The sequence below is a fragment of the Taeniopygia guttata genome, chromosome 2, assembly GCF_048771995.1.
Source record: "Taeniopygia guttata chromosome 2, bTaeGut7.mat, whole genome shotgun sequence".
In the NCBI taxonomy this organism is placed as follows: domain Eukaryota; kingdom Metazoa; phylum Chordata; class Aves; order Passeriformes; family Estrildidae; genus Taeniopygia; species Taeniopygia guttata.
Window position 1 is genome coordinate 128449601 of NC_133026.1, and position 26963 is coordinate 128476563.

Genomic DNA, 26963 nt, shown 5'->3' on the forward strand with positions numbered 1-26963 from the left:
CTTCTGTAATGTCAACAAACCAAGCATAAATGAAAATCAAACCTAAGTCTGACAGTGGAGCTCATTTGCAAATACTGCACGTGGCCTTTAGGCTACCCCACCCTGTCCAAAAATGCAATGGCTACTGAAAATCTGTTAATTCTATGAAACCCATGGAGCCCAAAGGAATGAAAACACATAAAACCTTACTTCACTGAATTCATTATGAAAATAAATTCAGAATTTAATCGAGTAGTGACATTTCTTTATGAATTCCTATTCATCCTTTTTCTTTTTCCACTGTATCTCAGTCTAATCACAGGAACAAAACTCCACCTCTTTATAGACCAGGTTTAACATCATTACCTGACATGTTGGCTCAGGTTATACACCTGTGTCTCTGCCCTCTCCTCAATTATGTTAGGCAGAGGAGAGGCAAGGAACAAATTAACTCCAGGTACTCTAAGGGTATGAGTATTTGCTTTTTAACTGAAAGTATATGCTGCTTTCCAGTGAAATAACTCCTGTGCTCCTAACACATGAGCTGGAGTAATAAAGTAAGTTAGGAATGTTGACTTATTCTCCCTGAAGTTAGTGACAGATTTTATTCAACTTTTACCTCGGTGGGACTTAAAAGTTTCTAATGTCATTTCCCAAGATGTACAACAAAACCTATATAAATTACAATTACATTTGTATACTTTAACAGATTAATTATTTTCAGTTATTCTTCTATCATCGGCTACTTCACCAGCTGGCATACACACCTCATTCATTAATAACCCAGACTGGCTAACAAAATAACAAAGGAATAAAAGGGCTAATGGCTTTAAACCTGAGAGGAAAAAAAAAACCAAAATTGCCGTACATACATTATTTTTTAATTTTCTTGCAGTAATAAGTAACACACAAAACACTTGCACCTCTCTTTTGGCACAATGAATATTTAAGAAGTCCTTCAAGTCTTAACTCAAAGAGGTGCTTTACTGAGTATTGTCTACTGAAATCCACAAAAAAATTGAAACATTCTTTCAAAAGGAACAAAAAATTTACAATTGTACACAAAAAGTCTTGAATTTTATTGAAATTTCAATTCTTGTATCAAACAAAAGCTTTTTCTTCAGACAAAAATATTCTCTTGGTGTCCTCCAGATACCAGAAACTCTGAATTGGTCCGTTAGCGACGCTGCTTTCTTTGTCATCTTCACAGAAGTCCACAAGGTTGAGCTGTTCCACCATTGGGTCTTATTTTATCTTGTGAAGGAACGTACATGACGACCTCTTCCACTGCCTCCACTAACAAATTTCCCTCTTGAGCCACCACTGCTACTACTATTAGCACTTGTCCAAGACGGTCCAATTCCTCCACGGCCTCTGGAAGCACGATCGCGAGGACTCGGTCGGTAGCCTTAAAGCAAAGAAAAGTATACTCAGTTGGAAAAAAAAAAAAAAAAAGCCCTAGGCGGAGTAGCTGCTGCAAAAGCGTAAGAAACAAAACCAGGATGAGATACAAAGAGCGTCTCTTTCCTCCTTTTAATTTTCACTTTTCTTTTAGGCAAGCACTGCTGTTTTAATTGCGCTATGATTACCATGGAGGTACGAAGACAATCGAATGACAAAAGTCTGAGTGCAAAATTAAGATTCTGCGATCAAGCGTTCAATTCAGCAAGTTTTATGGGTTACAGGGCAGTTCGTACGAAAGCACGTATCTGACACAGTCTCAGTGACAACTGTTCATATATGCTTAAAACATTTGCTGAATTTCAAGGTGTCTGCAGCATCCTTGCAAGGTTTCATTTGTAAAGCAAAAATGAAATTCAAGGAATTCTCTATAGTTCGATGCCCATATGAATACCATGTACCTGCTGAACTTAATGGTCTCAGTGGTGGCAGTGGACCCCTGTTAAAATTGCTTTGACCACCTCTACTGTCATTGTAGGTTCCCCTGGGCGTACTCTGTGCACTCCAACTGGAGCCTCGAGCACCTTCACGACGACTGTAATTTCCTAGATAGGGAGAGAAAAACCAACACACTGCTGAGCAAACATCACTGGGTTGGGGTTGTTTTCCATTTCAATCTTCGCAATACGCAGGGTGGTAACAATATTTACACAATTCAAATAAAGATACTCGGTATCAACATACCTGCAGTATTCCAACTTGAAGTCTACAAGTTATTCTGCACAGAATCAGGGAACAGATCTATTTATCAGGCAAGGACTCAAGTTGAAAAGAAATCACATTATCTAGCGTATTAAGACAGACTCTTATACTTTCAGATTTTATGGTGAAATAAATCCTAGTATTTATAACTTTATGAATAGAAGTATTTTCTGTTTCTACTTTGCAAGGACTTGCCCTAATTATGGGATGGAAGGAAAAGGAATGCAATCTTTATGTATGAAAGAAATTTAACACTCTGTAGGTTACAATCTCCAGGTTCACTGAAAATTGCATCTTATTCTTGTCAGGATCGTCCATCCTTTTATTCCAAAGCCTCATTTAAACCCAGAGATGTACTGTGGTGCTTGATTTCAGAAACTACAGTGTCACAAAAAGCAGGGAAGCACTCCAAGGGTCACTAAAATAGCCGACTCCTTTTGTAAAAGAGAGGCAGAAAGGCAGCATGGGAATTCACAGCCTTGTTTCAATTGTACAGCTTTAGAGGTTCTCACCCTTAAGACAATCTTTCCTGGTGCTAAACAACTCTTTGCAGTAACACTGCTTCAGGAAGATCTCATACTGGGGATGATGAACTGCTAGGAAATTGGTTTAGTATTACTGAAGCAACTTTAGCTTACATCTACTCCAGGTCTAATACAGGAACCAACATACCTTTTGAAGCAGGTGGTGTAAAGAACCTGTTCTGACTGTGAAAAGCTCCTCGTCCTCCACGATTCCCTGAGAACCCACCACGTGAAGATATCTTCTGTGACACTTTTGGTGGCCTTTTGGCTGGTGGTATCCCATCTGGAGCAACCACTTCTTTGCTCTCTGCAGCAACAAAATCATCCACATGCATGGAGGGTGGCCTGCTTGTGTTCTGTTTCCTCTGACGAAAGATATCATGCGGTCGAATTCCTTGTCCAAATCCTCCCCTTCCTCTTCCTCTGGGTGGTGGCACAACATGAGCTCTCTTTGCAGGCTCTATGTACTCAGATTTCCCACTGTCATGACAAACCATGATTTAGTTAGCTAATGTAACACTCTATCACTGATGTATGTTCAGGCATTCTCCACACTGGAGATGCAATTTGAAAGGTATTTGACATTTTGACAACATACAAATCAATGCTGAAGACTCTGTTAACTCATTAAACTCATTTTACCTTGATGTTATGAAGGTCTCATGCTTGTGCTTGCCAAGCTTGAACCCTTTTGTGGTTTTTGTGCGTCCAGGAGATGATGGTTCTGACAAAAATGACCTCTCCAATTCAGCTTGCAAGTCAAAGTCACTGCAGCCCTTCTCTGACAGTTCAATTAAGTCAACTTTTACCTTCAAAGAGAGAGTTTAATCAAAACAACCATTACTATCACCTCCAAAAAAGAAAAAGAGAGCAGCAGTAACAAAACAAAAAATGCAGCAGAGCTGCAGCAAAATTATCTTGACAGATCTGAACACAAAAGGAGTGAAGGGCATAGCTCTGAAATATGAACATCTGTCTTGTCACTTAATGCCCCACAGTGGGACAGTTCTCTTGCTTAAGATACAGCTCTATAAATTTATTAATGTCACTTTTATATAGTTTTGGTTTTGCTTAAGAAATTAAAGCATAACTATCTTTGCACGTAAAAGACTACAACTAAAAAAGAATTAAGGCAATTAAGTCAACAGAAACTGATTATTTCTCACACAAGAAATTAAGACACTGCCAATTCTTTAGTTCTAAAAAACCAGGAATGCTACTGTATTTTTCACTATTAGCTTTAAAGTTTAGATTGTAAGTTTCAGCAATTGTGAAAAGCTTTTGTGCAGGTAGTTTCATTTACTACTGCCATGTTTCTCACTTTCATCACATCAGAACAAATATTTAAATAAAAAAAAAAGTGAAGCTATCAGGCTCTTGTGGGTATTAATGAAATGACAGAAGACAAGCAAGGAGAAGAAACTAAATCACATTGTTTTTCTACATTTAATACAAACTGATGAAAAGCCTCAACAGCAGTGCAAAAGCAGTTTGGGACTGACACAGCAACTGTTCCCCTAAGGTACTGGAAAAGATACGAATTTTGTAGCAGCTTCCAAGTCAATCTGAAGGCATTTGATAACCCCTTTAACAAATGCCAACCTCTATCTAGAGTAAAGTTAGAAAGGTGAGCTCAGGAAAACAAACCATCTGGCCACATGAATTTCTGATGCTACTAGCTCAGATTAACCCTCATTTTTAAATCCACTTCAGATACATTAATGAAGCCTTTTACCATATCCAGGTCAGTGTCTATTTCTTCAGCCTGAAAGGGTGAGAACCACATGGACTTCAGCTGCTCATCCATCACATCTGCCAACACGTACGTGGTCCTGCAACAAAACAATGCCAAAGGCCTGTTTGGTTATGAACCACAACCAACTGCAAGTGTACACAGCACCACAGGGACGTGGGGTGAACATCACTGCCCTACCCTTGATACTTACATGATATTAAACACATTGGGACTCGTAGGTAGCAGTGACAACAGTGCTAGATCCTGCTTTTAATATACTTAATTTACGTATGTATAAATTACTCCATTTTCTCAAATAATTCACAAGTAGACTACTGACACACTCAACCTTTTTACCTGTTGTTAAACAAATTCTGAAGAGAGTCAGGTGCAGAAAGAGTAGGCTCAACATCCTGGTCACTCAGTGGACAAGAATCACCCGCTGATTCCAACATCTGCCTCACTCCAACAATGTTGTCCAGTAAAGATTCAAGGCCATCATCTTCCTTAGAACGATCCTGTGTCAACATAGAACAAGTCAGAATTTTTTCTCCTCTGCACAGAAGGAATAATGTTTTGCTTATTTATTAAAAAAAGGGTGAGGTACTATACAACAGTCTACCTAGCCACAAATAGTGAAAGTAAGACACCTGAGTACACAAACAACAGCAGAAAGCTCCTAGGTGTGGTATTAAACATACTATGTCACCACATGCACCTTCTAGGTTTCATGCCCAACTGATGCAATATCCTTTATAACAGTCTCAAGGAAGACACTGACACAGGTTTTATTTAAGAAGCTCTCTGTTAAAGCATTCCAATGCTGTGTGTCTACTGTTCCAATTTTGGCTTTTAATCTCTTAGCTAACAGATGTAGGCAGCCAGGGAAGGGACAGGAGGGAATATAGCAACTGAAAGGCATTTGTGATAAACAGGCTGTGGACCAGCTGTTTCACAGACTCTCTTAAATTAGCTCCTACTGCATGGCTGCCATCAGTTACATAGAACCAGATTTGAGTACCAGAGTTAAGTTTGCAATTATAATCACAGAAAAGTCAGATGCATTGAATTCTGCATGTCCTCTAGTCCAGTCAACACCATCACTGCTGGATCACTATGATCAAAGCCAGGTCAGATCAGCCATAACTTTATCCAGTCATGTCTAAAAAAAGTTCTAGTGACAGAGAGCCCACAACCCCACTGACCTGTTCAGTGCTTCACTTCTCTCTCAATGATTAATTTTTTTTCCCTAATGTCAACCTGAACCCCTGAAGCCACACTGTGGGGGCATTGCCCCTTGATTTATCATCTGGAATTACCAAAAGAAGTTTGATTCCACCACCTTTGTTACTATCTTCCCAAACAGCTGTGGCAAACTCTGAAATAGTTCCTGAGTCCTCTTCACCAGGCCAAACAAGCCCAGCTTCTTCCTCATCTCTCTAGCACATGTGGTGTAGGTCCCTGACCACCTCAGTAGAACCCTCTCCTACTTTTCCAGGTCTCTCTAGAACTGGTGAGAAGGCAAAGCTGGTCACAGGTGAACACAACACTCCACATGAGAGCTCAGCAGCATCCCATGGTGGGAGACAACAAGGCCTCTGGATGTGCTGACCATGCTCCTTCCAGAATGGCTGAGAACACACTCACTCACCTGTTTCTAGTGACCCTTCACTGTCGGCCCACATTTAACCTATCAACCAATGGAACCACCTGGCCCTTGTCAGCCCAGCCTGCAACAAGGCATGGGATTATCCTGCTTTCACTGCAGACCTTTGCATTTTTCCTAATGACCCACACAAACTTTCTGCTAAATCAATCCTAAAGCATTTATTGAGGACTCTCTGGATTGAGGCTTTGCTGTATGTCAGATCAGTCACTCTCCCCATCCTACTGGTATCCACAAATTCACTGAAAAGGTATCCATTGTTCAGGCCTCTGATGAAAACATCCAACAATATCCAGCCTCCAGTATTAATACCACTTACCATCCACCAGTAACACTCAGCCACTCCTAAGCTGAGGCTCCTGTTGTTTATTACATTAGCAATCTGCTTCACCACTACCCTACACCCTTTGCTTGTAGGCATGTACTGCCTTCCATGACATCAGTAACTGCCTGGGCTCGTAGCATGTGCTGCTACAAAACCACAACATCATCTTGATTATTTGAATTTTTTTACCATAACATGTTTCTCCAGATCAAGAAGTAGGCTTTCTGGGGTTTCTTCTTTGTTCTGCAGTAGATGTTTTAACTCTGCAGTGGTAAGACCCAGCGTTCTGCCTGAATGGGATCCATCTGTTTCCATAAGGCTTCCATCATCTCCACAACATCCCTAAAATATTTGACAGTTCAGGAATAAGTACTCAAAAATGTTCAGCACTTCTGGACTGCAAACCCCTTTGAATTCAAACACACATAGAGCATATCTAGCAAAATTAGTTCTCTTGATTTAAAAACATATGATGTAAACTTTTAACAAAGTACACTTCAACAAGCAAGTTTATATACTGCATCAAGACAAATGCAACCCTTTCCTGTACAAGATGAGGTCTGTATCACAGAATTAACAAATATTTTACAGTCCTTGCTACACTACACATCAATACAGCAGCTGTCTAACAGGATGCTGTGCATCTAAACTGGGACACCACAGGATACTATTCACCTAGGAAATCAGTATGAACCCATATGCCTTTCTTCCTACTAAAAAACCCTGTAACTAAACATACATCCTTGCCCAGCTTTCAGAGATTTCATTAAAAACTAAAGATGGTACTAACATTACTAATGGAAAAGCCTTACCCAGCAATCAGCAGAATCAACTGCTTTCTGAAATAATTGCTCCTGATCATGTCCCACACTGCAGATTTCAGAGTAATACAGCTGAGTTTAAGCATTCAATACATATTCACTTACCAGAGTATCGGAGTTTAGAATCTGTCGCATAAAATCCAAAAATGAAGAGGCCAGTTCACCCGTGTCTTTGCTGAAACTAGTTATTACTCGCTTTAATACAGTGTATAGAGCATTGCTGTGTTTTCTTAGAGAGCTGTTTTAAAAATAAAAAGAGAGAAAATACTTTATTAGTACATACATTGTATTCATTCCACCATAACTGGTTATAAGAAAATGGCATATATGCAAAATAAACCTGGCACATTTTACAATTATCAAGTTCAACCTTGATTACAAAGCTGGAGCTTCATTATTTTCTCTGTACTAGACTCCTGTTTTCACCAGAACTGTCTGTAGATATTTCAGAGTGCACGTATACAGCTATATATTCTACCTCCAAAACATTCAAGAAATTACAATTTCATCTTTGGTAGAAAAGGGACTGAAGTACAGAAATATATGCTTGCACAAGGACCTTATGTATGAAGCAGGATCATGCCTGCAGCTACAATTTCTCTCCATCCCATGATGCCTAACTGCAGAAAACAAACTGTAAAGCCAACATGAATAGAAATAGCAAGGCTGTGCACTGAAGCTGACAGCTGGACACACAGGATCATAGCAAGAACAGCATTTACAACTTGCTAATTTTTCAGTGGTGGTTGTACGGCTTTTTGCATCCAACAGCACGATTTTAAGTGTTTTGAACAACCTTATATTGACAAGGCTCCTTTTTCTCTCTGCAAACCTCACCTTTTTGCCTCTGCACTTCAACTTCAGCAAACAGAAACAGGTCCAAATATAGGACAAATAATCAAGTGTCAAAACAACATAATATTTTCCAATACACATACATATTCTCTTCAAAGAAGAGAACAAAAATAGTTTGGAAAAAAACCAACTCATTTCTAAAGCCTTAACTGTCTGGAGGTCAGAACACTTAGGGAAGTGCAAACTGAATCCCCTAAAAATAGACAAATTACAGTCAGCTCTCCAATGTTCCAGATGAGAGCTCTTTGAGTGTCTCAAAAGGCAAAGAACAAGAGCACTGTATCTCATTCTAATCCTCCAGCCTTGGAGAGGGGAAACAGAGTGTACAAACCTGTTTCCAGTGCTTTGTCTCCTTCTTGAAACCAAGTGTTTCTGTATGCATACTGCAGAAATTATTCAGAGAGTGAAGAAAGACCAAAATACTGAGTAAAACACTGAAGCCCCCAAGAGAAACAAAAGCTTAGATGCCTTATCCTCAACATTCTCTACTAAACATGTAGAAAATTATTTCACACTACAGTTTTTAAACAATTTTAAGCTGTCAGTGAAATCATAAAATACCATACCTCTTCAAGTGGTAGAAGCCATAGTCATGCTCTGTAAGGAACATCATTGTTCGGATGCAGGTCAGCAGACAACTGTAACTGCTCTCAGAATTTGTTAATGTTTCCATCAGACAGTCACAAATTAAGGGCATCAGCTCTTTGCTTGGTAAGGAGTTGGAAAGCTGCTCTAATTCAGACACAGAGCCTTCGGATGAACTTGGTAAAATAAGTGCAATATCCTAAAAGAATTATTATTACACATATAGTAAAAATTCATTCTGTATGCCTGCAGTAAATATAAACCATACATGAAGTCAGAAGCACTGGATTCTTTCATTATCCCTTTATTATCTTATTCCAGTATTTCAGTTATTACTGAAATACTGATCAGCAATCTAGAGTATCTTTTTTGTTCAGTGCTGTTAAGGGTTACAAACCATTTTTTATTTCTAAAACATAAAAGCTTCAAATTCTGAAATATTGTAACAGAGCTAAAATAAAAGCCAATTAGTCATTGGATAACATACACAGTTTCCTGCCTAGGTAATCAATGTGTCCCTCAATCTCAAAATTCTGGTCAAAGAGGCTGAAGTTCTTTGGCTGGTTCAGCCTGGAGAAGAGAAGGCTGAGGGGTGACCTCACAGCAATCTACAAGTGCCTTAAGGGGAGCAGCAGAGGGACAGGTGCTCTCCTCCCTCTGGTGACCAGTGACAGGACACAGGGAAATGGAATGAAGCTGCACCAAGGCACGTTCAGGTTGGACATCAGGAGAAGGCTCTTCACTCAGAGGTTGGTCAGTCACTGGAACAGGGTTAGTGATTAGACACCAAGGAAGTGATTAGGCAGAAAGCCTGGCAGAGTTCAGAGTGTCTGGATAACACTCAAAGTCATGGTTTAGTTTTACATATTCCTGTGAAGGGCAGGGAGTTGGATTTGATGATCCTTATGGGTCCCCTCCAATTTGAGATATTCTTTGATTCTGTGATTCTGTGAAAATTAAGAGGCTGCAGACACCACCTATGAAGTGGTGATCTTCTGTCACTTCCATATAAAATAAAACAAGACTGCTTTTCCTAACGAGATTGTATGGACAGAGATCTTGTTTATATACAAATGCCTGATTAGCTCTACTGACCAACAACATCCAAGTATCTTTTGTGTAACTGGGTAAGCACTAGATCAAATAAATGCATGCACTAGTGAGACAAATAATGGCATGCAAATCTGTGCACACATTAATAAGAAACTACAGGGCCAGTCTATGAATCAACTTTCAACCAGCATTTCTTACCTTGCTCTAGTAACTTCTGCTTTTTTTTTAAGGGAGGAGTTTTACAATGCCAGCATAGCATACATATCTTTATATTAGGAATACATTTCAAGAGGCTTCAGTTAGACCACTAAGAGACATATATTTATTTAACTAGGTACGACATGTACAGCTACAACTCAAGTTTTGTCAGTGGCCCACATGGAGAAATGGTATCCCTCTCTCAGCTGATGGGACAGGAAATCTTAGTGCCATTCAGTTTGTCTCTAATGAGCTACCAAAACAATGCACATAATGCAGAAGACATGTCATAAAATGGAAATCATCAAGAACAAGAAGGCAGCATGTCTGCCAAAGTAGCCAACCATGCATACGTTTCTTTCTGTGTTTTAACAATGTTGATTTTTTTTAATTTTGGGGAAGAAAAAGGGTACTTAAGAAACAACTGCATTTAATTTGTCTCCTACAATAATCAATGCACATTATGCATTAAATATAGCAAATACCTGATCACAGAGGGACTGCAAAAGGGAAGTTACATATTCAGCACACTGTTGATGAGTGACATTGTCGCCAGCTGATCGCATCAAAGCCAAGAGCTCCTGAAAAACTTCTCCATATTTTTCATCTCCTTTAGTAGTTCCATTGATAAGATGCAAAATAGCCAATTTACAAGCTTTATGTGAAGCCAGGGCATCCAATAAAGCAAGCAGTCGAGTGGTCTGTCCAGTGTACTGTTTCTCTTTATCTTCTGTGTTGCTGAAAGGGTATCAGTGCACTGTGAAAAAGCTGGTTTAAAGTGATCTAAGAAACTATAAAAACAACCATCACAGGAGTCATATAAATCTGCATTAAAAAAATACCCACCTAGTTTGCATACTTAAACTTACAGTTCCATTTACTTTTTGACAACTGCTCAACTTTCACTAAAGAACTTCTGGTCACATCATTAATTAATCTATTGTGCATGTAATATACTGTAGGGCATCTAATTGTGTAAGATAAATATGCTGTTATGTAAACAGTATCTAAGTGGATAATTATGTTTTAAATAAAGAACAGTCAGTTTCAAAACCCTCTGAACCTGTATCATTCAACTTCCATTAGTTTACAAACATCGATACACATATGCAATCCCAGTACAGAAAACTTTACTGGCCTACTCTTCTTATTTATGTCATTATAAAGGTCCTTAAAAGCACTTTATAGGTGAGATGAGGCTTTGCAAGGCCAATATGAAAAAAAAACTTCCTAAAACACTTACCATAAAAACACAACATGAAACTGTCTACATCAAAACTTAAGAGCTATGAGCTGACTCTCTGGCAACTTTAAGCATTATCAGGACACAGCATATAGCACTGGAATGAGAATTCATTCAGCCCATAATGAGTAATATTTCCAAGGTATTTTCCTCCTGCGCAGAAGCAAGGTGAATTTAACAGTTCATTAATAAATCTTTGCAAGAGAAAGCAAAAAATACCTTTGCAGGTCTTCTACAATTAGATCCAATACTGTCCTCATGATGAGAAGAGCAGTAGGTGAAGCCAAGTCACACAGCTGAACACAAATCCGCCTCAACATATGCTGAATGGGTTGGCAGGACGAGCCTGAGAAAGACCGAACGATCTCTTGTATCAGCTTGGCCTGCACGTGGAGGTGCATACTCCACAGCTTCCTGGTGTTGAGTGCCACTGCAATATCATGGGCTTCAATTACCTGCAGGAACAGAGGGGCAGGAGGGTTCTTCCTGTCAATTCTTATGATAAAACCTGAATTCTATCACAATGTACAAAGTCTGACTACTGTCCTCATTAAAAATATGGAATGCCATTTTCATTGTCACCAAATGACAGGGCATGAGCTAGCAAATTAGGTATTCCTTCGGGAGCATGGATTGTCACACACCTTTTATACTTACTTATTAAAGATCACAAATTCAAGATCCACAATAAAAGAAAGAAGAGCCTTAATATGCCAAGTTCAGCATTCTGAGTTAAATTAAAAGATTCACAGACAGTCATATAAGTAACGGAATAGGAGTCTAGATAATCTCACCTGGGACAAAAAACCAATATATAACTGCTAGCTTAAGAAAAATACTCCAAATAATACCAATTTCGCTTCTGCTGAAGAAGACTTATCTACAAAGAATCTGCACGAGCACAAATGCTTTACAACAACTTTAATTCATCCTTTCACGTATCTGTTCTTTCTACCACTAAAAAAAATAGAAAAAGGGTTATATATAAATAATAAAAAATCTTTAAAAACTAAATATATCTCAGTTATACCTGAGTAGTCTGCATGGGCAGTGGAAGAGGCAACAACTCTGAAAGCAGTATAAGTCCAGAGAAAAAGCCTTCAGGAATTCTCAAAATTGATGAGAGAACTTCCTTCAGCATTAAAGACCAAGTATTGTTTGCCAAAGTTTCCTCAGAAATGGTAAGTTTTTCATTAACACCTTGTGTAAAAGTCAGTAAGACATCAACAATGTCATTCTGGATTTTTTGTTCATCGCTATCTAAGCGGCCTGAGAGAGGAATAGAGCAGAGGAGCATGTGTAAAGAAACAAGTGCTGCAGGAACACGCATGTCCTTGAATTCAAAGGATCCACCTCTCAGGAGTTCTGTCAGCATTGTTTTAAGGAGAGTCAGTGTACAGCGGGCCATAGAAATAGTAGTAACTCTGTGCAGCGTGGTGCCCATGTTGACATGGAGTCGCCAAGGCTGAATAAGGATGCTGTTCAGCTTCTGCAACACCCGGATGAAGGTGTCCATTCCCTCGGACGAGAAAAGCTGAATAACTGCAAGGTTCCATTTAAGGTCTTTCTGTTGTCCTGTACAGAAAAAAAATAACATTTCTGTATTTCTAAATTCTCCTGGGCAATCACAGTTACACTTTAGCCAGGTTTAAGTAGAAGACTCAGAAAACTGAGGTTTATACTTTAACTGTACAAATACATGAGCCATACCTTCTACCAGAGGTGGTGGACACGCAATATGACAAAGAACACGAAGTGCAGTGGGAAGACCAACTCCATCTGGAGTCATCAAACTGTCAATATTCTTTTAGGGGAAAAGAAAAAGAAAAAATGAATGAGCCTGTATAACAAGGAAGGACTTCATCAGTATACTGCTTGCTTAGTATTCAAATTCTGTATTTAGTTACTGTAAGTATATCACAAAAATTAAGTTTAATTATTTCACCTTTTGGTAAGCAGTCATACGGCAGAAACAAAAAAAAAGTATCAACATTTGCACTGTGATTTACAAGAAGCTAAAAGATTTAAATAATTAGATCTTTGTATCATACATTTACCTTAGATTTTGTTTCAATAAATATAACAATGCAAGACCCAGCCTAGATCATAAGCCTTAATCTCAGAAACATCTCTTTTGGATAATAATATGTATTTTTTAATTATGTTAGTGCATATCTAAGACAAAATCAGACTACAAAAGGTCTAAGCTTACGGAACATAAATAAAAGATAGCATCTACTTATATTTTACTGACCTGTTTGATATATTCAATTAGATTTGGAATACTGTTTATTTCAAATCTAAGACTTTTCAAAGGTTCAAGCCACTTGCTGAGCTCTGGGGAAAAAAAAGACTTAAGTCAGTGAATTTATGATCATAAAACCTTTTTCAATCAAAATGTACTTAATTTACAAAATAGGCACTAAAGCCAAGAGCAAAATTTGCGGAGCACATAGTGCAGCTGTACCCAGCTAAAAAGCATCAATAAAAATAGAACTTCGGGACAGGCAATATATATTATGCACACTGACAAAATTTGGCTCAAATCGATCTGAAGGTAATTTTCATCTCATTACCTGCATTATCTGTAATCAAATAATTTTTTACAAAAGACATTAAGGGGCACTGTCAGCTAAAGAAAAGAACCGAAACACATTCCCCTTAATGTACAGAATAGGTTATTACAAACTAAGTACAAAACTTCTATTAAGTGCCCAAATAGAGCCAATCTCTGCCCTGCACTCCACTCATACTAGAAATCCCTACAGATGATCAGTCTCTCTCTTAGTCTAGAATAACCTCAAACTCCTAGGTTCTTGGGATAAGAGATTTAAAGATTTAAAAAACATTGTTCCTAAAAATATTTATAAGAACATGAAGACCAAGTGGATATGAACTGATGACTCAGACTGATTTTTATTTGGTTTAATAAACTAGCCCTGCTTCTCATAAAGCGGCCTGATGATCAGGTGAGGAACAAAAATAAGAGTATGACAAATTAGAGATTCAAATTAAAACTTTGAAGAATTCTGATTTCTTTCAGTGCATTTAAGTTTTGGAAGAAATTATTGTCTACATGAGTTGGTTAACCAGTGCAGAGCACAACTTTGGACATCAGAGTTTCATTGTTCAGGTGTCAGAATAGTCTCCAGCAGGATTTTTCTGAGTGTTCCAGGCCTGACCTGTAAGTCAACACAAGCTGGGAAAACACCAAGACATAGCCTGGACATCAAAAGATGTAGTAACAGGGTAACATGGACTATTCCATGTCAGCTGGCCTAGGTGCCTTAGAACAGTCCCAGGATTATTTAGTAGTAAAGATTCTGTCAGATTACATCATTGTCCTGGTTCCAGATAGGATAGGAGCTTGTTTTCCTCCTAGTTGCTGTTATTTGATGTGTTTTGGATTTAGCATGAGAAAAACATTGATAACACACTGATGTTGTGGTCGTTGCTAAGCAGTGTTTACCCTAAATCAAGGACTTTGCAGTGTCTCATGCTCTGCGAATGAGGAGCTGCACAAGAAGCTGGGAGGAAGCACAGCCAGAACAGACCCAAACTGTCCAAAGGGATAGTCCGTACCATGTTCAGAAAACTGGGAGAGCTGCCTGGAAGGGGATGATCACTGCTTGGGGAGGGGTTGGGCATTGATCAGCAGGTGGGCAATTGCACTATGCATCACTTGTTTTCTTGAGTTTTGTATCTTCTCTCCTTTTTATTACAATTATTACTATTGCTATCACTAGAATTATTAGTATTATTATATGTTACTTTTTTCAATTATTTAACTTCTGATCTCAATCCATGAGTTTTACTTGTTTTTCCCTGATTCTCCTCATCCCACTGGGAGTGGGTGGTGGAGTGAGCAACAGTAGTGTGGTACTCAGTGTTCAGTGGGGGTTAAACCACAGCAATAGCAAATAAAAATAAGACTCAGCTCACTGACTAGTTAATCCACGTCTACGGAAATCTGCTCTCCTATTATCAACACAGTTTAAATAATTTCAAATTTCCTGTAATTATCCAAAATTCATGGTAGCTATTTTACTTGAAAAAAAAATTAACTATTGTCCTGGATTGCAAGATAAGTGTGTATTCTATTTACCACCTGTTAGAGGTGTTGCAGTTATATTCTGTTAATTGGGCAGTTTTCTTTATCTCTTCCACAAATCAATCCTTCCTCTGGAAATATCTTCTGTTAATGGACCACTGAGTCTCCCTGAATGACTGATAAAATTACATCATCCCATTGTGAGATGGTTCACCCAGGGGGAGGAGCCAAGCATTCCTACCTGGATATAATCTGAGATTCTGGGACACCAGGGCAGCCTTCTGCGCTGTATTCCCACAGGAAGACCAGGCCCATCTACACCACCACATGATCTTTAAAGAAAGACTACACCACTCTACAGAATCATGGTTTCAACAGAACCACACCCATCACTGCAGGACTGCAGCCACCATTTCACCCTACAGGGTGTCAGGTCGTATTCTGACTCTGTTAGTGTTGTTTTGTAGTACTGCATTGTTTATTTTAATTTTTTTTTCAAATTTTCTTCCCTAATAAGGAACTGTTATTCCTATTCCCATATCTTTGACTGAGAGCCCTTTAATTTCAAAATTATAACAATTCAGAGGGAGGGCGTTTACACTTCCCATTTCAGGGGAGGCTCCTGCCTTCCTCAGCAGACACCTGTCTTTTCAAACCAAGACAACTATTAATATTTCCTATTTAATTCTCATTAACAGAAAAAAAAATGTGCATTATCTCACTGACTCAACTAATCAGATGCAACTGGAAAAGTAATTTCATTATCCAAGCCAGACAACTGTGAAGCACCAATTATTCACATAAAAAAAAGATTTATTCTATACATTCAAACAATTCAGTTGATAATTACACATACTGTACCTTGCAACTTGGTGTTATTTTCATCTGCTTTACAAAGCTTCAGCAGAGGTGCTGAGTGCTGTTCCAGCATTTGGACATCACTGGAAGATTGTACCACCAGCAAAACAAGGATGCAGGCATAATTATAAGCAACTGACTTCTTAGACTTCGAGTCTCTGAAACAACAATAAGGATTTTCTTTAGATCTCAGCTAACACAACTGGGTATCTGTTAGATTTTCATTATTTGACCTCTAAAAATCTACCTACAGAACTTTTACTTTTAAAAAAGATTGCCACACATAATTATAAATGAAAGAAACTCAAACAATTTTCTTCTATGTTTTTTGGCAAGTGAAGACTTTCTGCCACTTTATACACATTCATATTCATTTCAACATCAACAAACCATGAGATCCAGTCAAGTGGCATGCAGCTTATTTTTATGTAACTTCATCTGTTTCACAAATCATTTTAAAATCACAGCTACCTAAAGTAGTACAACTGCCTGTCCAGAGAAAACAATGACTGTATTTAACATCTACAAGAACTTGAAGAATTGAGAGATTCCCACCCCAGCGTAGTATGCAGTACTCTCCGTACACAGTCAAAAAACCTTTTGCTTGTTTTACAGGCAACATTTTATACTTGAATAAAAACTGCCTACTTACTCATTTTTTCACATAATCAAAAGTTTGCCTTACATATATTACAAGAAGTCTGTTGATAACCAACACAGATTTGGGGTATTAAGTACTTGATTACAAATGACAGGCCTGATTTTGTATACATGCTTCTACTTAAAAGTTGTTTTGGCTTTAAATAAAAACATCAGGATCTAAAAGAAAACTATTTTAGATTTACTGAATTATTTATAAAATATAGATACTTCTAAAACTAAAAAATTAAAGGAAATAAATAAATGCATACATTACCCTAAAGCTTCTTTGGAATAGTACTCCATTAAAGTAATAAGACTTTGGAGATTTTTTTCCAGACTGAATACATGAGCCACAGCAGATCTTCCTACAGGGTTAAAGGTGATCAAGTAAAGGTTGTGAAGTGTTCCCAGCAGATCTGAGTGGTCAGTCTCCTCGCTGGCTGTGCACCGCTGGAAGTGGCAGAACAATTCTGAAATGCACTGTAATGTCTGTGTTGAATGGAGCAGCCACAGGGCAAAAGTATCCTCATTGGCACCATCTGACTGCAGACCTTCCTCTTGATCTGGATCAGAAAACTGACAAAGTGCTCTAACTAGCAAGTTTGTTGCCTCGTGCTCAGAAATAAAGAAAAGAAGGCCCTTCTGTGACTGTGCCAGGAAACGCAATATATCTCGGATAGCCTGAAGCACACCTGGATGTGCACCTGTCACTGGAAGAGACAGCAGCAAAGTAATGCATTCCAAGAAATGGTGACTATGAAGATATCTGGGGAAAAAAAAAAACCAAAAAAAAAATCAGGAAAATAATCAGCAATACTACAAATGTTTTTCAACACTTTATATTAAACCTACTAGCTTCAGTACTTATTGCTCTGTGGACTAGGAGAAATAGTTACTAATTATGAAGTAGCACAAAATTTAAACCTTACAAAACATAATTGCTATAATATTTGCAAGAATAAGTCCTAAAATTCTGATCTCCATAAAAAAACCAAAAAAAACCAAACAAACAAAAAAAAACCAAAACACCTCAACTATATCTACACACAAATCAGGACACTATATTTTACTAAATTTGCTGCATCTTAATCATCATCAATGCCAGATTCAATGTTTTAAATGTGCTAGGAAATTAATCATTACAGTATCTCTAGCAGGCAATTTTTGAAGACTAATTGCACATAGATGCTTATATTCAGCCATGACCTACACCACTGCTACCAAAGAAATATGTCAGCATTTAGAGAAACAGCTCTAGACAGAACTTGCTAACAGAGTAAGAATCCATTAGATGCTTTAACTGGCTGAAGGCAGGCAGGCCTCAGCTTCTCTGCCTGTGCTGTCAAAGTGAGCACAGTGACACAATTGCATGACCTCTTCATGAATCTGAGACCAGTTTGCATCTTGCCACCTCGAAATCCAGACTGAGGAATTCCAGACCTATTTTATCCATACACAAAGTTATGTTCCAAGATGACAAATGAAACACTCTAGATTTACAACCATTTTCAAACTGTACAGCACTTAGCGTCTATGAAGCAACTGAAGGGTGAGAACATTACCAGTAATAAGGAGATTAATAAGGAGTAATAAGGATGTTAATTTCTGGCTAGGTGCATTCTAGGTTGATTAAAAGCCCACAAAATACCAGGCATATGAACTCATCAAACTCTCTCAGACTTCATATCCACAATCTGGAATCTTTCAAAAAAGAATTAAATTAAATATATAGCAATGTGTTATTCAACAAAGTCACCCCTGAAATATATCTCTATCAAGCTGGAGGGAACACACTCTAGAAATTGAATTTGCAACTGCTATACCTAAACAGGACAGGGTAAGGATCATCCCTTTCTGGAGGGCCTGTAATGCGTGCCATAGTTGGGAAAGATTTCACAGGGGGCTGAATCATTGTATGAGGAGCAGTTTCCATCAAATGGAAGATCTCTTCAAGAAGACTAACAAGTTTTTCCATCTCTCCTTCGCTTATATTAGAAGATTCCAAAAGATGATCCATATCCATAGGAGCCTCCACATCATTTTCATATTCTTGGTTGGTTCTTTCAAGTCCTGCCAAGTCCTGGTCCTGTTCTGGCTCTGTGTGATTAGGAAGAGGAGGAGTGTTTTCTGCCAACTGATCCACCACCTTTTTAATGTCTGACAGAATCTCGTAGAAGTGACATTTCTGGAGAATTGCAGAACCAGCTGTAACAACTCGCACAGTCTGATCTAACAGTATGAGTTCCAGGAGTTTCTGATAACCACTTTTTTCATGCACCTCTGTGCCACCTCTTAGAAACATTTCCATTCCCTCAGTCATACTAATGACACTATCCAAAGCTTTAAAAGCATTAAGTTTAAGGGACGATGATACATGATCTGCAAACAACAGTTCAAACAACACATTAATAACTCCTGCCTGCAAGAGTGCTGTTATTCCTTGAGTCCCACATTCTGCTAACGAAGATACCAATTTTGTCCCAGCTTTGAGTTGTCGAACATTCAAAGCAATGGGCTGTTTGAGAGCCACCTGAAGGTTTAAAGCTTGCAGGGTCCAGTCTACTAGCTGGGTAATATAGTCTTGCTTTGTGTCTTTCACCAGCAGGTAGCTCAATTCTTTAACTATTAAACTTGGAATTTCTTCCAATGCTGTGACCCACTTTGCACCCCTTTCCTCTTGATATAATTCCAACAGTTCAGTTAATTTAACTGAGCCTTCCGCTGCCCCTGAATTTTCTTTTTCTGGGTCTTGGTCCTTTATTTTAGCAACTTCATTTTCAAATACAGTCTTGTAAGGGCAGCTGAAGTATAAAAGCGGTCCAAGCTCCTTTTCAAAAGGTTCATATGTCACAGGAGGCACAGATGCCAGATCCTCCGGAGTATATTCAATATCAAAGCTTGGATACTTAAATGTTTCACGTTCTAGATCAGCAATTACATCTTCATCACTTGAAATCTGCTCATAGCCGTCATCTCCTACAAAGAGACAATTAAGTTACCGAATCAGTTATGAATAAACCAGTTCATAACTGCAGAGAATATCTTCCAAATACAAAGTAGTGATTCATTTTACACAAATATTACTAGCTAGACAACAATCACACACTAACATACAAAATGCTTTCTCTTTCAAGATATGAGTGAAAGCCCCACCTGACATGGCTTTTTTATGTAATAATGGAGTAATTTAAAAGAATGTATACAGAAGTTTAACTTGTTGCACATTGCTACAACTATATTGTCCAATTTTCTTCCTCTGATTGCACCTATAATAGAACTTCTAGCCTGAAATTTTTGCATAGACATGGGTGGGATCTTTCATACAAGAAGATGACAACTAACTGAATTATATATACAATTTCATTTGGTTTTTTTACTTAAGAAATAATCTTTCACCGCTTTCCTACATTTTTAAACAAAACATAACAAGACTGAATGTTCATTCTCACCTATACAACTGTATCTATTTTCCTCTGTTTACAGAAAGTTTTACTATAAAGGAATTCCACAGTGAGATACTGCTCTTGAGAGATGTCAGGACCACAAATAAGGCAATGTTGCAATAACCAAGGGAAAAATATTCAGTTCCCTTTGCACATACTCATCGTGAAGGTACTGCCATCAAAATTTCAGAAACCTCAATTTTTTTTCTAAACTCTATAACTTACCATCACCTTCTTCCTCCTCTTCACCCTCTTCTTCATCTTCATCATCTTCCTCCTCCTCCTCTTCTTCCTCATCAGCAATACTCTCTACTGTATGACCATCATCATCATCGTCGTCATCATCGTCCTCATCCTCTTCCTCCTCAACATCCACATCATCATCATCTTCCCCATCTTCTGGCTGATCTTCCTCTACTTCTCCATCATCAGAATACTGGCTTTCTTGATGAATGGACGTTCGATCAGGAGAAATCGGCTCAAAGTAATCCTCCCTATGGTCCACATCATCTTCTTTTTCCCCAACCACTAAAAATACATACAAAGTTTCAGAAATAAGAGCACTTTTCTGAAAGATATTAAACAGGACTTGGCCTACGAGTAGATCCCATCTGGCCCCATACACTTGGCCCGAGCATCCCCTTCTTGATTATTGAAGGGTCACTTGGCTCCCTGCGTCTGTCTTCCAGGTCAGGGTACCTGGAGAGTAACTGATTTTCCTACTAAAGACTGAGGCAAAGAAGTCATTAACTACCTCAGCCTTTTACACATCCGTCGTCACCATGTATCCCCCTGCATCTAAGAGAAGAAATTCTCATTGGTCCTCCTTTTTTTTTTTTTTGCTAATGTATTTATAGAAATATTTTATTGTCTTTAATGGCAGCATATATGTTTTAGAATATACATCCCCTAGAGATACAAAAAAACCATCTTGTGATTTGACTGAACACAAGAACTTAGTTCAGCCAGACTATGAATATGTAGAGTTCTTGGCACTTCTAACTAATACAAAGACTGGGTAACTTGGCAGATGCTGCAGAATAATGCAGAAGGACAATGGATACCAGAGTCAACAGAACACTTATATAAAACATGAGCACATCTTCAACAGTGTATTGGTTAACGGCATATATTCTCATTATACTATCTTTAAAAATGATGCAAATAAACAAACCCAAAACTTTTTCTTTTTTCCAAATCCCTTTCCTAAAACTGAATCTGTCCAGCAGAAGTAAGAGCAGACAAGAAACTTCACACTGGACAGGAACAGAGAATTCTGCCTCCTCTAAGCAGTGATGGGCAGCAAATAAAACACAGTCTCTTCTCATTCTACCTGACACTGGCATAGGTTCATCCTCATCATCATCAGGAGGAGGAGGGCCTGGAGGTGTCCTTGGTCCCCTGGGTTGTGGTCTCGGAGGACTTCCATTGAATTGGTCTTCTTTCTCTCCATCAACTATATTTATTGGGAAAATAAAAACTTGCATTTAATGAAACCATAGGAATAAAAGCAGAAAATTTTTGGGGTCTGGTGCTACTTTTGACTGGGGAACATCATTGCCCAGCTTTTATTTTATCTATATTCTGCACCACACAAGGCAACTTTCTAAAGTCATTTTTGATGTAAACAGGAACTACATCAGTAAACAAGCTTATTAACACTGTTGATTATTTAATGTAATACTTGTTTAAAACTTACATGAGTAATTGCCAATTTTGGTTTTGACACTGCTCATATTGTAACTCTACCAATGATGTGATTTGATTTTTTAAAAAAATTCACATTTGACTCAACTGGTTTTTATGGTTTACAACTGTTTTTTACTGCACATAGTATTCAATTTTTGCAGTCTTCTAGCCATACTTTAACCAATAGTTCTAATTTTAAATCTAAAACCAAAATCGAACCAGAAACTTGACCATGGATTCTATTCATGGTTTTAAAACCAGTGCAGAGCACTCTCCTGTAATGTATTTTACACAAGTCAGATAAGCAAAGTTAACTACAACTGTGAAATTTCTTATGATTTTAATACTATTCTAATCACTTTTTTAATATTCCAATCATCTACATTGTAATGAGTTCACAAAAGATAAACTGCATTTTTACCATCCAAAGTAACTAGCAACACACCAATAAACCACTCTCATAAAAGCACTGGATGAGACCCTACTTAAAACCATTCAGTATAAATCTAGAAGAAAATATGAAACTAAAGACACAATAAAGAAAAATGAAAGCCACTGTAATCTAAAATCTGGAAGAATTGGGGATTTGTTTTTCAGATGGGATACTGTAACACTGATTTGTAAAAGAAAAAAAATCTCTGTCTTCCCCCAGGACTCACCATGTTTTGGATTCCTTTTCAATCCAGGCTGTTGCTGGGGAGGTGGAGGCGGAGGGGGTGGTGGAGGAGGTGACTCTCTCTCATGAGTTATTACCCTGTCAACTGAGCCATATATTGCCAAAGTCAGACAGTTGTACCACCCTCTAAGAACCAATCCATCCGTGTTAACCTGTTGGTTTTTAAAAAAAAAATTTAAAAAAGTAAAAGCACTTAAAGACAACTTCAAAACAGTTACTCTAGCATCGCTGTATCAGCATCTGCATAAAAGCCTAAAGAAAAATCCAACATTAAAACACCACTTTATCCCACATTTTGAAAACTGAGAAAACATGAAATACATCAATCATAGCAACAAATAACCTTTCTCTAAAAGCATTAAACTCCTTGCAGTATATTCATTAACTAGATAGATCCCTACTCTACTACAGCCTATTAACAAATAAAAACCCAACAAACAGCAACATGAAAAACACAAGAAGACTCTGAAGTAAAGAGTACCTAAACTACAGACAGGTTTTAGGATAAGGTTTGAAACAAAAAACACTTTACATAGTGTTAACACACCACACGAAACCATATTTACACCTAAATGACAGATATGCAGGGAAAGAAGAGGTTTAAATCACATTGCATTACCTTTGCATTGGGCCTGAAAATAATTGAAGTGTTTTCATCGTATTCAAGGCTGTTAAATGAAAGATACAAAGTAATTTTCATTAATACAAAGTATGTTTACAGAATAAAACACAGCAATAGTAATCACACAAGCCAACAATAAAACACTGAACAAATATGTACAAGAAAGAAAAATCACTTATTTCTACAGAATTCTTGGCATTAATATATATGGACTCTGTAAATTTAAAAGTAGCAGAAATTTTTCTTACTTTAAGCATAAACCTCCGTCCTTCCACACAGATGAGAGGAAAAGAACAAGAACACAAACTAGCAAAATCCAAACCAAACGTGAAAGTCCTGGGAGATAGAGGATTTTCTATTGCACATTCTCTGCACTCTAAAAATTTTCAGGAATTAAAGGTAGATAAGGAAGTCACACACTAATCCTGAAAGAACTTACCTTCCCAGCCGATCAAAAACAGGGGCACTTGGTTTGCTGACATTGTTGAAAAACAAGTCCAGTTGAAATGAATGAGGGGATGTCTCTCTAGGAACAGAATGAAAGTAAAATTAGATGAGTTCCTTATCAGAGTAAGCAGGACTACCAAGGAGATAAAACCCACAAAATTATCCTATTTAAGGAATGCCCCAAAATAATTACAAGTCTGGCAAACACCCAAATACATTTTACATTTTTATGTAGGAAGGTCTGTTGAGAGATGAAAGCTCAAGAAAAAAGTAAGAGGAAGGTTTTCTTGAAACTGATACCTGGAATCTTTCACTTACCCATAAGCCCTGTTATCAGGCAAACTTGTGTGAGCTCTCACTCCTGGAGGAATGACTCGGACTTCATTTATGTAAACCACGCATGGAAAACGAACCACATCAATATTGGTACTTTGCTACAAAACAAAGAGGAAGCAAAGTCTAGGAAACGTAAAACACAAACAACATCATGGACTTGTATTCTCTACTAACAGAACATATTGCAGTCTTAATAATAAAACATAAAGTATAAAGAATCCTTACACCCTCCAAAAAGCTGTTTGAGCAAACTAGGAAGTTATCAAACTCACAGTGACTTTCCATGTAGCAGCTACTAAAAAATTAATGCTGGACATCTTCTCTCACTAAATTCACTGCATTAGATCATATTATATTTATCCACCATTTTTATCATATATATGCTCATAAAATGGTACACATTTAAAAAATTTATGTTCAATTGTAAACATATAAAGACTTTCTTAAAAGAAGTTCAGAATAACATTTCCAATTAGCAAGCTGAATTAGCAGACCGATGGAAAAAAAAACCCAAGTCACTGACCTGCCTATTAACACAACTAAAAAATGAAAATTAAAAAGCAAGTTGATCTCTTTCACTACAATCAGAAAGCAAATTAAACCAGCAGAAAGCAAGTACTAAAATTTTTAGAAAGCTAGTAAGCAATGAAACAGACAAAGTGGAGTTTTAAAAACAGCTTTTAAGATATAGTTTTGGGCATGTGTTACTGTCTTGTAAAAAATCGATGCAGACATTTTTTAGCACAAAATACAACAGCTTGGCCTGTGGGCTGATGTGTTAGAAGCTGGATTGTGGAAGCAAAGGAATCCTGCTAGGACAGGGAGCACAGACGCACGAACAGCAACAGGGCGAGTGCAGCCTGCATGGAGTGAGGGTTGTAGGAGCTCATCTGTGCCTCTAAAAACATCTGAGTCATGCAGGACGCTCAGATTTCTGGAGGAAGGGCTGCTCTGGGGAGCTTCATCCCTAGGAGCACCACCCAAATAAAGACAAATTCTTCTTTAAATGATACAATGGCCCTGACAGCCATGCACCAACATCACCAAATCAGCAAGTGAATTCTACCCACTTCTACAAAACATTAAAAAGGACCCTAGATCAGAACTACTCAATAGCAGCTAAACTGCATTGCTAATTCAAATAAATTATTTTATTCAAAAACACAGCAGTACTTTTCAAGAACTGTAAGCTCCAGTGAAACATTCATAATCCACAAAGCCAAAGAATTAGCATAACATAAAGAAGGCTTTCAAGAAACACAAGAACTACCTAAGGTTCAGGTTTGGACAATGCCAGTAGTAAGAATGAAAGTGACAGAAAATTATTTTAGAAGATTAAAATGTTCAACAAGAGAACATAGGGCCCTGGAAAGGAATATGAGTGGCTACTGTTTCTGTCCAGCAGAACAGCACTGGGTAGCACTCCCCACCTAACATTGTTTTAAAAAGTGGAATTAAAAAAACAACTGGGGCCTAGCTGATCCAAACGGCTACAACATGAGCTCAAAATATTCCACTTTCTTTCCTTAATGCCTATTAACGCAGTCCAGTTATTCTACAAATTTGAACGTCTTTCTCATGCTACTTTTCCCCTAACAGTCCCATTCCTCCTCCCTGAACTCTTCATCGAGCTCAGCCCCAAACACATCTGCTGCAAGATCAGCAGTTTCAAAGATGCTCAGAATCCCAACAGCCTTGAAGTGGAATATTTGTACGATCGACCCCTGCCAAAAAAGCTTGAAACGCTCATTTGGTGTAAAGTGAATAAATCTAAGAGACTACCTCACAAACACACAAATATCCCTCCTCATCATCAGCTACACAAGAGCATCAGAAATCTCACAAGCGGCAGAGCATGGCCCTCTAGTCGGCTTCTTGCATTATATCGCCTTCTCGAAGCACGTTTATCTTCTTTGTTCTCCGCTTGCCTACATTCCCCGTCACCTCTAAATCCCCGCTGCTTTCCCACCACCCTCCGGCCCTTGCCAGCAGCACTCGGGCTGCCAGGACAGCGGCTCGAGAAAGGCTTCGCGTCAGGCGAGCGGGAAGGAGGCGGCAGCTCCCCCTCGAAGGCACCTGCCCCGGGGCTGCTGCTGCCCGACCGCAGCCGGGCCTGCCCCAGCGGGGCTTACGCACTCCCGGCAGGCCCCGGCGCAAGCAAGGGGGCGCCAGCAGTAGCCCAGGAGAAGGGAGAGGAGGGGAAGGGAGGTGAGAGGCGAAGCGGAACCCAAACCCCGTTTTACCTCCGCGCTCTGGTGCTTGAACGTGTCCAGGAACAGCAGCTCGGTGGCGGCATCCGCCGCCATCTTGGCCGGGCCGCGGGGGACGCGCTTCCGGCGCGCGCGCCAGCGCTTCCGGCCGCGCGGGGCGGGGCGGACCGCGGGTCCCGCCGCCCTCAGCGCAGACAGCGCTGCGTCCCTGCAGCGCTCCCCGCGTCACAGACTCAGTTAGGTCGGGGAAAAACCTCTGACATCGTCGAGTCCAACCTTCCACCTGCTAAATCTCGGGCCGCAGTCGGGGCTGTGAGCGGCGGGGCGGTGCCGCCGCTCTCCGCAGAGCCCAGTCCCCGCTGGGCGTCCCCGCAACCCGCGCCGAGCCTTGGCCGCCGCTCGGGTTCACAAACTCGGTGCTGGTTAATTTCAGCCCCGCCTGAGAAATTTCCTCTGCAGCTTTTCCCGTGCTTAAAGCAAACGCTTTCCAGGTGAAGAACTTGTCGCTTCTCTCAAGTCCGAGTAGCAGAATTCCTTTCAACATTTCCGCAGTGCCGAAGTACCTGTTTAGCATCCATTGCTCTTCTGCAACAGCAATCAAGCACTGGGGACACCACGAAGCCCAAGACGGCCCCTGGCCAGCAGAATGATGTGGAATTAATCTTACGCAAGCGGTGTTGGTTACACACGTTTCTGTACGATCTCTGTGCCTGACAGCAAAGCTGCACCATGTGCTTTTGGAGGAAGCGGTAAAATGATGTGTTACATCTCTAGATGGAAACTTCAGCCAAATACCTTAAGCCCTGTCCTTAAGCGTGATAATTATCCCTTGCTATCTGCCT

General features: G+C 39.0%; 1 protein-coding gene across 1 annotated transcript; it reads right to left on the reverse strand.

The window, feature by feature from the left end:
- Positions 1-838: 838 nt before the first annotated feature.
- On the reverse strand, positions 839-26299 carry VIRMA (vir like m6A methyltransferase associated). The gene is made up of 24 exons (XM_030266425.4): positions 26155-26299; positions 23894-24009; positions 23568-23654; positions 23126-23174; positions 22490-22658; positions 21475-21597; positions 20367-20669; positions 18522-19674; positions 16973-17464; positions 16060-16214; positions 13402-13484; positions 12858-12951; positions 12178-12722; positions 11367-11602; positions 10390-10642; positions 8635-8852; positions 7319-7451; positions 6582-6734; positions 4759-4919; positions 4402-4498; positions 3309-3475; positions 2815-3146; positions 1842-1985; positions 839-1387 (listed from the first exon to the last, which is right to left on the reverse strand). The coding sequence occupies exons 1-24, from the start codon at positions 26215-26217 to the stop codon at positions 1230-1232; spliced, it is 5484 nt and encodes a 1827-aa protein (XP_030122285.1). The 5' UTR covers positions 26218-26299; the 3' UTR covers positions 839-1229.
- Positions 26300-26963: the final 664 nt, after the last annotated feature.

Bases quoted from the DNA above. Each gene is read 5' to 3' on its own strand.
- VIRMA (XM_030266425.4), bottom strand. From the start codon at position 26,217: ATGGCGGCGGATGCCGCCACCGAGCTGCTGTTCCTGGACACGTTCAAG. The intron at 20,670-21,474 runs GTAGAATGAGAA...ATGTATTTTTAG, and splicing joins TGAACCTATGCCAGTGTCAG to TGGTTGGGGAAAAAGAAGAT. The intron at 4,499-4,758 runs GTAAAAAGGTTG...GTTTTGTTGCAG, and splicing joins CAGAATTTGTTTAACAACAG to GACCACGTACGTGTTGGCAG.